This window comes from Pistacia vera, unplaced genomic scaffold, assembly GCF_008641045.1.
Source record: "Pistacia vera cultivar Batoury unplaced genomic scaffold, PisVer_v2 Contig296, whole genome shotgun sequence".
NCBI lineage: Eukaryota > Viridiplantae > Streptophyta > Magnoliopsida > Sapindales > Anacardiaceae > Pistacia > Pistacia vera.
In genome coordinates, this window is record NW_022196108.1 from 556024 (window position 1) to 567935 (window position 11912).

The window sequence follows — 11912 nt, forward strand, 5'->3', positions numbered from 1 at the left end:
TTTGAAGATTATTGGAAATATTATATAAAATATTTTTTATTAGATTGGAATAAATTGATAGGTATCTTATATCATCGGTCGGTAGTCAAAAGTCGCTAGAACGATGCATAACTGGCGGGATTTGGCCTACCGTGCCTCGATCTGTCCGTTTTCAATCAAATCCATGGATGGATCTAATAAAAAACGGTCACATCAGCATATGACTAGCTAGATCCAATCGGTTGTACGTCGTTCCAATGATTGGAGGTGATGCCCACCTGTCGTCGGAAGGTGACTGTGTTATTTTGGGTAAATTGTTTTAAGAACAAGGGTAATAATGTCCTAAAATTTTATTTGTTAGGGAGTACAATTGTAATAAAATTAAGATTACCAAATAATCTTAGAAATATCTAATAACAAAGTGGTATTCAGATTACCACCTATATAACTAACAGTAATTACTGTTGGTTTTGTAAGATTATCTATACTTTATAGAATTTAATTGCAATACACCTTCCATCAAAATGTCTCCCTCAAAAGATTATATTGCGCTTGGCACTTTATTATCATTAAACCAATACCCATATTATATAATACATATAATATTATACTTATATGTTTAATGTATTTGGACCATATTATAAGAGTTTATATAAATATTTTCTAATAAGATGATAATAATAAATATCTTTCATTTAATTCAATTCATATAATCTAAGCAATGCATATATATATATATAAAGTTGAATACCCCTCTTGGTTGATCGAAATGTAGCACATTTTGGAACTCATTTGGGGATCTAGAATTATTCCATTTTGACACATTTGATTGACAACTAGGATTTGTAGTTTTATGCGCCCAATCAAATTGCTCAATCTTGACACTTTTTGACACGTTGAGTTTATATTTATTACTCTATTTATAATTAATAATTAATAAAAAAATTAGATCTGTATTAATAATTAATAATAATAATAATAATACATGTGTATTGCAATGAGATTCTAAAACTATAACCATTTTGACGTGTTGTTTATAAATAAAGCTAAATACATTTACTTTATGTATGTTTTAGGATCCTACATCCACTAAGTATGAGTCTATTAGGTGGTAAGGTGGTTTATTAACCCTTAAACTCCATCCTCTTATAAACCCATTTTAAAATTGAGTTTTATCCGAGGAGAATAAATTAATCCATATTCCTTAATTACAAACATAATTATCTAAAATCGAAGTTCGGTAGAATATTTATAGTTTATTATATTTTCAACGTACCTACTTCGAAGTTCCAATGGTTGAACTTGATCTAGCTAGCCCCCTATTATTCAGTACTTGGATAAAAAACATAACAATCTTTGTCAATAGCATCTAAATCCCTTTGCCAAACTAAATTTACCAATTAACAATAAAGTAAAGAGATTAGCACCGGATTCTTGACCCCCTTGGTTTTAAAATAATTCTTTTTGTAGTCAGCATCTCTTAAAAATATCTTATACTGTAGAATTATCCTCTAATAAAAAAATAAAAGCAAACGATTCAAACAACAGAAGCTTACAAATATCCTACGTATATATCATATTGTCCTTATCTGCTTATCCGAATCTTTTAACGGACGCAATTAACACGTGGCAACCACCCACAGGATTAATCCCCAAGAACTCAAAAGCCCCTAGTTTTATTTATCGCCAAAATGCACCTGTCATAGCCAGTTGTTTCCCTAAAACATTGGCCTTCTTCACCAATATATATACAAGCCCCCACAACTCGACCTTAATCTCTCCCAAACTTTGATAGCATAACAGTTCTTGTAACCTTTTGCTTATCAAAAAAAAAATATCTCCATATTTCTTCACATCTTTAAAATTCTTAGTTGGGTTTCGTGTATGAGTTTGAGTTTCATGAGCAGATTGTTCTACCAGGGAGGAATGAGGGTGATGCAGGGAATGAAAGAGCTGGCATCAAAGTGCGACACAACCATCAAGTCTTTAAAAGAATCCACTTGTTCTTCTTCTTCAAAGCAAGCGAGGCGTTTCTCCGGTGCTACTGATTCAAGTGGTTTCAAGTCTGGCAAGAACGACAAGTTAAAGCAGGCGGAGGAATCTCTTCGTACTGTTATGTACTTGAGCTGCTGGGGTCCAAATTGAGATCATCACCGAATAGCAAGCAGATCGCCGCTGATTAAGATTAAATCGAGAGGTTTCTAGATGTTAGTTCAAGAAGTTTTAATTAATATATGACAGTATTGAAGAGAATCTGTATATAGTATATTTCTGTACATAATATTCATATATGTATCTAATTTTCCAATCTTTGAGAATAAAAGAGCTTAAAGTTATGCGACGGATTCTCATGTAAGCCCAAATCAATTTGTGTTTCTACTTTTTAAGAAATTACACTAATTTCTAGCTGGATTGAATCAAATCTTTACGGTTTCATTTTTGGTTTAAATTAATTTTGTTTACCAAATATAGTTTTTCATAGTCAATTGATCATATAACTTGATGTAAATTAAGTAGTTTATTGGAATATTTGATAAAATTAAATTTAAATATGAGGTAAAGAATGGTTGGCTTTCATATAGGCCACGTGGGACTTGCAAGGTACGTTATCACTTTTCATCAACAAAATTTCATCAACGATATCCACCACATAAATCAAGCAATCAAACAGAACTAACTGATAAGCCTTTCTTCCTCAACTCAACCTCTTTTTGACAACCAAAAACGCAACCGAAAAGTAAAAAATTATGACTTCTCTCAAGCTCTATAAAAACTACTATCAATCACCATTTCTTCCCACTCCCTCAAAGCTTCATCACAAAGTAATAAAAACTCGAACAAATTTTTGCGTAAACAATGATTATTACAGGAGAAAATTTACTGTGAGAGGATGCGTTGGGGAAGGAGAAGGAGATAAGAAGAGAGAAAGGCGAACTTTCTTGACTCTAGAAGAAGCTGGTTTAGTTGAAATGTCTGGTCTAAGCACTCACGAGAGATTTTTATGTCGTTTAACGGTATCTCTTTCACTCTAAAACCTTGTATATTTAGAAGTGATAATTTTTTATCTCTTAATGGTTTTAGTGTTGTTGCAGATATCATCTTTGAATCTGCTAAGGGTGATATCGGAGCAAGAAGGATGTTCAATTGAGGAGCTGAATGCAGGGAGAGTATGTGACTGGTTTATGAAGGATAAACTGAAACGAGAGCAGAATATTGATTCTGCAGTCCTTCAATGGGATGACTCTGAGTTCCAGTTTTGAGCTTTAACTTTAATTAGCTAAAAAGTGTCTTCCTGTGCCGTGCTCAAAAATTTATAATTCAACTAATTTTTTGTTCTACGCGTACAATCCAATCCAACTAAAGGAAAGATTGATTGAGAGAATGAATCATCTTATTGTGTTAGCCTTCTGAGAAGAAAAAAAAAAAAAAAAAAAAAAATGGTGTCGATGTAGTTCATTATGCATTAAAGACATAAATTCGGTCGCAAAGTCGGATAAAAAATTGTGTCTGGTTTATTGGGTAGGATTTTTGAAATAACAATATTGAGTTGAATTAAGTTATTATTACAATAATAGGATTTGAATCAAATGTATTTGGTAGAGTATTTTAACTTTCTTATTTGAGTTAAATAATTTTTCAAATATTTGTTCGATATATTTTTTTTTATAAAGGATTTATTGATACAATATTTTGATACGTTTTATTAAAATAATTTATTATTATAACAATTTATATTTTAATAATATTTAACATTTGATTAGGTAACGAAATTAAAAACAAATTTCTCATATTAATTTCAATTTCAAATATTAATCTTACTGTTTAAAAACACTACATTAATACATATATAATAAAACTACTAATTAACCATCCTTAAAATCGTTTGCATATGGTCTTACTCTATTAACAACTATAATCATATATTCTATCCACATTTTAATCATTGTGTTATCTTACAGAGTCATCATGTCATCTATAATACGCTACTATGGTTGACTCTATCCCTCTTATTTACTTCATCTTCTGCTCTTGGTGAAGGAGTGATGAAGAAGAAGAATATGTAAAAAGAAGAAGAGGAATGAAAAATCTGCTGCGTGAAGAAAGAAGAAGAAGCAGAAGCAGAAGAAGGTGTGTCAGAGAGATAGTAAAAGATGAGAGAGACAAGTAATTAAAGAGGAGGGAGGTAAAAGTAAAATAAAAAAAGTTACCTGAATATTGCGGCAAAGGTATATTTTGGCAATAGAATAGAGAATAATACCTAAAATAAGAAACCAAACACACCTTAGAGTGGTTAAATGAAAGAGTTGAAGGATTCTAACTTCAAGTTCATTGGATAATAAATAAACAGGGTCCACTCCATTTATATCGAGGAAATTTAACTCGTCAAACATCCTAAGTTTGCATTTAAATAAAGGATGTTGAAAAAATTTTGCATTTTTTTTTAACTTTAAAAATCTGACCTGACACACTTAAGTATAACTAAACATGCAAAAAGGGGATAGGGTGAAATGATTGAAATGTATATGGGTAATAGTTAATTAATATAAATTTTGAAAATTAAAAAATGACCACCCTCACATTCAAAATCGCTTAATCGAAGGAGGCCACCCAAAAAAGACCGACGAAAACATCCCATCTCTCTACGATTTTCGGCGATTAAAGTTCCTAATTTCTGGCAAATATTTGATCTTAAATCTTCGTATCGCTGTTAGTAACACAAAAATTCATGGCTGATATTAACAAAGAGGAAGAAAACCCAACCCCACTTCAAATCCTAGAGTCCGGCAGCGGTGGCTGTTCAAAGGTTGTCGAAGAAGACGCTCCGATGGATCTTTCGATGAGTGAAGTGGTCCAACAGCAAAGGACACGATGGCATCACAAGAACATACAGGAAAATCCAAAAATGGTTCTCAAAAGGAGGACGCCAGCGAGAATTCAGGCAAGGAAGAGGATGCTGATGAAGAAAAGGTATATTTTTTAACATTTGATGAAAAAATTATTTGTTTGTGTGAATTTGGGGGATATTTAGTTGGTTTTGATTGTTAGGGTGGTTGTGGTGTTTTGTCGAGTAGTTGGTGGGCATTGGGGGAGTGACTTTGTTTGGGTTTCAAAGGATGGGGGAAGGCAAGGGAGGTTGTAGAGAGGTTGTTTGTGGGAGGTTGGAGGGCTAGGGATGGCGGAATAAGGGGGTGGGGGCTGCCTTACATATTGTAGGGTTGTCCACGCACAACTGCTCGTGCACTTGTGGCCAGCCTTGCAATATGCAGGGCAGCCCTCAGCCCCCCCCTATTCCACCCCCTCCTGCCATCCCTAGCCTTCTCTAATCATCAAACTTGCCACAATAGCCTTTGTAGGGCCTGTATTGGCTTCCCCGATCCTCTCGAAACCAAAAACACCTACTCCTTGATGCCCTCAAAGCCCTTATCCCCCATATTGGTAGCCTATTGATTGTTTTGGTTTATTTATTTGCTGATGTTTAGTTTATATTGATTGTGCAGCGTTTCCGAAGCATAAATTATAAAGACTATGGGTTGGAGGTTTTAATTGATAGGATACCATACTTCCTCGTAAGGGTGATGATTAGGTTGAGTTGGCTAGTGTTTACGAGAATAAAGGATATTTTAGGTGAATATAAGAGGGGTATGAACCGATTCAAAGATAGTTGTTTCAATCATTTTGTGGACAAAGGAGACAATTGGAATAAGGCATTCTAGGGGCAGGCAGTACATTATATGTTGCTGCACTCAGTTAAAAGCACAAAAAGAAATGAAATGTGGTTCGTAGTGGATGGGAAGCCACTATGTTTTGGGATGATGGAATTTGCCTTGATAATAAGACTAAGATGTGGGGCATTTTCAAAAGCGAAAGAGCAAGAGAGAATAAAGAAGAGTAAGGCAGTTGAAAACTTGGTTAGAAAGGTTTTGGCGGGGTAGGCGTCTATTACGGCACGCGGTTTAGAGGAGAGGTTAGGAGAAGATAGGTATACCTCTTCGGAGAAGTTTAAAATGTGCCTAGTATGGTTCTTGCATTCCATCCTAATGGCTTGTGACTCAACAAAAGTCATTACTATGGATTGGGTGCGGTTTGCAAGAAACCAAGAGTTCTTTAATGCTTATCCATGCGGAAAATTATCATTTCAGTTAACCATTGAGTCCTTGAGCGAAAAAGACATGGCGATAAAGCATCGACAATATGTCGAGAAGGAGAGACAAAGCACTTACAATTTGTTTGGCTTCCCATGGGCAATGCAAGTAAATGTTAATAACTTTTTGCATTATATGTGTTTTAATTATGATATAGACTGTTTTTATACAATGTAGGCTTGGATGTATGAGGCCGTCACTATCCTAGCAAAGGTGGGGGCGCGGAAGCAGACTTCGGATGAGCCACCACAATTTCCTAGGATATTGCAGTGGCACACCAAGAAGTGTGCTCATTGGGTCTATGACAAAATAGAAATGAAAATTCAAGTGGCTCAGGTAAGATTAAAGAATTAATCTTTTGAATATGCACTGGCTTTTAAATGTGGCTTAAATTTGATTGATTTTTTTTCTTATTGTAGGGAGTCATTTGTCCCTTCCTCACCCCTACTAGAGGTGAATTGAGAGCGAAGTATGTTACACTGTTCGTAAGACTGGATGATGTAATAGATGAAAGGATAGATCGTCCAATGCAGGACCTAGAAAGGGTCACACATTTGAGTGCAACTGCAAGGCCATTACTTGAGCATGTGTTTGAGGCCAAGGAGGATGAAACTGTAGTCGGCGGAAGGGAGCAGGAGGAGAAAGGTGTAGATGTTCGTACGCCTCCACCCAATTGGCAAACAGATACAATAAGTACCGATTTGCTGAGGCGTCGGGAGAATGGGGTGGTTGACCTCATAAACGGTTTCTTTGACAGTTCTACAATCGCTGTTTTTGAGAGGTTTGAGAAGATGGAAGACTAGATGAAAAGGGTGGAAGAGAAAGTTGATAGGGTGGAGGAGGAAGTTGGTGGGGTATTAAAAGTGGTTGAAGTGCAACCTCAGCATAGAAAAAAGAGCCGAAAGAGTAAGCACATAAAATCTCCTTATACGGCAGTAACGTATGGAAAGAAGAGGTGAACAAAGAAAAAAAATGAGGAAATCCATGAAAGTGGAAAAGCAAAAATGGAGGAGGGTAGGGAGGAAGGTGGAGGAAGTGAAAATGGAGGAAGGTGAGGAAGAAGGCGGAGGAAGTGGGGAAGTGAAAACAGAGGAGTTAAATTTCTATTTGTATAAGGCAATAGATGAGGAAAATAAAAACTATTCTATGCCTATTACAATGATAAAGGAAGTGATGGTTGTGTGAAGTGTAAGACCGAGGATTATCCTTGGGAGTGGTTTGAAAAGATGTTGACAATGGGCAGGTGGCTCAACAACTTGGTGAGTTATTTTCCCATATTTTTCCTTATGCTTTTCCATGAGGTATTGTATACTGAATCGCTTAAGTGATCTGTTTATTTTATTTTATTTTATTTTATTTTATTTTTGAGGAGGTCGCTTAAGCGATCTGGTTTGTTTTGCCTAAGGAAAAACAATTCTATAGTGTTTAAATAGACACTTATCATGTTGTTTTGATTTGATGCAACACATTGATGAGGTATTGACACTTATGAGGTTGCGACAAAGCAGTAATGGTGATATTTTGTATCCACATTGTGTCATCATCGATGTGGCCTTTGGCCAAAGCCTAGTAAGTACACATGAGATGCTAATGAAAAAGGCCAAATGGTGGAGGTGCAACAAGGGGGGGGGGGGGGGGGGCAAGCGAAAAAGAATGGCCACAGAGAACTTTGATGGTGTCCTTGTTGATTTTTGGTTTGATGAGAGGATGATGCAGTATGTACAGAGGGAAAGACCAAAATATGACAATAGTTGGGCAAACGTGAAAAAATTATACTGCATCGTGAACATCAAGGATATGCATTGGGTAACTGTCGTTTGGCTATTGGAAGAGGGTTTGCTGTAGATCCTTGATTGCAACCTGAGTATTTGTCGGGAGAAGCAGTTGGACTCGAAGCTGTAGCCACTATGTAAATTGTTTCCACAGCTATTGCGAGACAGCGGGATGTTTCAACATTTGGGTGATGAACTACTAATAGGAAAGTGGCCACACAAGCACGTTCTTATCCCGACAAATAACGCGAGGTACATTTTGTATAAAACTTACATAATACTATTGTTCTATAAGCTGATTCTAATGCAAATATCTTCCTCCTATTGTAGTGCTGATTGCGGGGCATATGCACTAAAATTTATTAAGTTTGACATGACCAACACCCCAATGGATAGCTTGAATGACAATAGAATGAGCAACTTTCAAGGGCGCTTGGCTATTGAGTACTTTCATGGGCATATGGATCCTTTAGTTACTACAGAAGGTATGCTTGTGATCACTAATCTGTACTAGTTCTTGATGTACCACTTCTTTTATTTTGTGTTTGTTGGTGATGTTGTAGGCATGGATCAGTGATTCATTGGCTAGTGTTGTCAGCCAAGTCTAATGTTGTTTTCATTATTAATACAAATTCTGCTAATAGCTGTTAGGATCGTGAAGCACGCCATGGAAATTATCAACCTTTTGACTGGCCATAACCCATCCAAGTCATTGTTGATGCTGTCATCAACAGGTATGGAAGTTGGACTTAGAGTTTTGTAGTTTATGTGAATTGCATTTCTTATTGGATTATCTTGAATAATTGAGTTATCTTGAATTGGATCAACTGGTGTTGTTAGGCATTAGGCTGTTGATAATTGGGTTGTGGTGCATTAAACTGATCTTATGTATGCTTTGTTGCCAAGGCCAAGGTGGGATAATATTGGAAGGGGTGCTGTAGATGAAGACGAAGAGGCTACTGCTGCTACTGTTGATGTCGAAGGGGTGTTGGATAATTTTGGAGGATGGGGAAATGGTTGAAGACAATGATAAAGAGGGAGGATGGAGGCTGCCGATGCTGCTTTTATTGTGGGTGTATATAGGACATTTATTTCTTGTTTATAATGTTGTATTTTCATGTAATTGACACATTTCAGATTTATAGAAGACCAATTTAGTATTTCTTTCCCTCTTTTGACTTTGAGTTTATTTAGTAATCTTGTTAAATGGAATTTGTATGTGTTGATGCAAATAGGTTGTTAAATTGAGGAGAAAATATGGAATTAATGTGTTGATGCAATTATGTTGTCAAATTGAGAAGAAAAGTTGAAATTAATATGTGTTGGTAATTTTAGGTTGTCAAATTGAGGAGAAAAGATGGAATTAATATGTGTTGGTGATTTTAGGTTGTCAAATTAAGGAGAAACGATGGCATTAATATGTGTTGGTGATATAAGGTTGTCAAATCGAGGAGAAAAGCTAGAATTAATTTGTACTGGCCATGATCTCTTAAACGATGTCTGATATTGCTTAAGTGACCAAGCCTAAATATACTGGATTGCTTAAGTAAGACCTGGATTGCTTAAGCGATCGTTCATTTGGGATGATCTTAATACTACCTTTAACTAGATTGCTTAAGCGATGTATAGTATCGCTTAAGCGACCAAGGCTAAATATACTGGATTGCTTAAGCGAGACCTAGAATCACTTAGGCGATCGTGTACTTGGGATGATCTTGATTCTGCCTTTGACTAGATCGCTTAAGTGATGTATGGTATCGCTTAAGTGACCAAGGCTAAATATATTGGATCGCTTAAGCGAGACCTGAAATCGCTTAAACGATAGTGCAATTGGGATGATCTTGATTCTACCTTTGACTAGATCGCTTAAATGATGTATGGTACTACTTAAATGACCAAGGCTAATATACTGGATCACTTAAGCGATCGTGCATTTAGGATGATCTTGATTCTGCCTTTGACTAAATTGCTTAAGCGATGTATGGTATCACTTAAGCGACCAAGGCTAAATATATTGAATCGCTTAAATGAGACCTGGATCGCTTAAACGATCGTACACTTGGGATGATCTTGATTCTGCCTTTGACTAAATCGCTTAAGCGATGTATGGTATCGCTTAAGCGACCAAGGCTAAATATACTAGATTGCTTAAGCGAGACCTGGAATCGCTTAAGCAATTATGCACTTGGGATGATCTTGATTCTACCTTTGACTAGATCACTTAAGCGATGTATGGTATTGTTTAAGCGATCAAGGTTAAATATACTAGATCACTTAAGTGAGACTTGGAATCGCTTAAGCGATTGTGCACTTAAGGATGATTTTGACAATAATTGGCCTCGGTCACTTAAGCAATTTATGGCATCGCTTAAGCGACGAAGGCTTATATACATTGGCGATCCCTTTTTTTTTTTTTTTTTTTTTTTGACAACCCCATATTAAGTAATGTTAATGTTCACTTTAGACGTTCACAACATCACAAGATTTGGAAGAAAAAAAGCAAATTAGCCTTGATCGCTTAAGCGACATCAATTATTAACACATATTGAGTTTTATGTCATAGCACACTAGTGTAACACATTAGTAGAAACGTACCTCATTTCACAAATGAAAATGACTAACAAAAATAATAGAATAACAATAGATCATTCAGTTTTATGTATAGTGCTGACTAACAAAGACCCTAGTGTTATTTTCACATTCTATTGAAATGAAAGAAATAATTAATAATATTAAATATTAAATAAATGAAAAGGACTAACAAAAATAATAGAATAACCGTAGATCATTTAGTTTTATGTACGGTGCTGTTACTCTACAAAACCATCTACACAAATAATCTTTTGACTGGTCATTCAAACTTCGTTTAGTCCTTGAAATAACAACTCTTTTAAAATCAGACCAAGAAGAATCTCAAAAAAGTGTAATATTTATCAATGCTCTGAAAATTTCACCGTCTTTTTCTTCGTCCATATCTCAACTCTAAAGCCATTTTCTTGCTCGAACTCTTAACATCTTTATGTTCCAAAGAAAGAAGAAGAGAATCTTTTCACTAAGCTTGCATGGTTTTGTAGTTCTCTTCAACCCAAATCTCTACCCTTGAATTTAAGAATGATTATTGTCAAGTACAAAGGAAATTAGCCATGATCGTTTAAGCGACGTGAACTATCGCTTAAGCGATCATGGCTTATGTATACTGAATCGCTTAAGCAATCTCTTACATCGCTTAAGCGATCCTATATTTGAGAATGAAATATTCTAAGCACAAAGGAAATTAGTCTTGATCGCTTAAGCGATCACAACTTATGTATAATGGATCGCTTAAGCAATATCTAACATTGCTTAAATGATCCTGTATTTGAGAATGAATTATTCCAATTACAAAAGGAATTTAGTCTTGATCGCTTAAGTGACGTGGGCTATCGCTTAAGCGATCACAGCTTATGTATACTGGATAATGTGTGATCGTTTAAGCGATATCCTGAGTCACTTAAGCGTTTGTACTTGACAATTCCTTCTCAAATTCAAGGTTGCTTAAGTAATATGGGATCTCGCTTAAGCAATCCTGTACAGATAAGCCGTGATCGCTTAAGTGATATACGACGTTGCTTAAGCGATTAAGGCTAATTTCCTTTGTACTTGACAATAATCATTCTCAAATACAGAATCGCTTAAGCGATGTGGGTTCTCACTTAAGCAATCCAATATACATAAGCCGTGAGCGCTTAAGCAATATCCCACGTCGCTTAAGCGATTAAGGCTAATTTCCTTTTGTACTTAGAATAATTCATTCTCAAATTCAAGGGTAGAGATTTGGGTAGAATAGAACTAGATAACCATACAAGCTTTGTGAACAGATCTTCTTCTTCTTTCTTTTGAACATAAAGATGTTAAGAGTTCAAGCAAGAAAATGGCTTCAGAGTTGAGATATAGATGAAGAAGAAGACGGTGAAATTTTTAAAAGCATTGATAAATATTACACTCTTTTGAAATTCTTCTCAGTCTGATTTTAAAAAGA

At 35.5% G+C, this 11912-nt stretch overlaps 1 protein-coding gene across 1 annotated transcript; it reads left to right on the forward strand.

The window, feature by feature from the left end:
- Nucleotides 1–2662: 2662 nt before the first annotated feature.
- LOC116135168 lies at nt 2663–3239 on the forward strand. The gene is made up of 2 exons (XM_031420877.1): nt 2663–2993; nt 3072–3239. The coding sequence occupies exons 1-2, from the start codon at nt 2727–2729 to the stop codon at nt 3237–3239; spliced, it is 435 nt and encodes a 144-aa protein (XP_031276737.1). The 5' UTR covers nt 2663–2726.
- Nucleotides 3240–11912: the final 8673 nt, after the last annotated feature.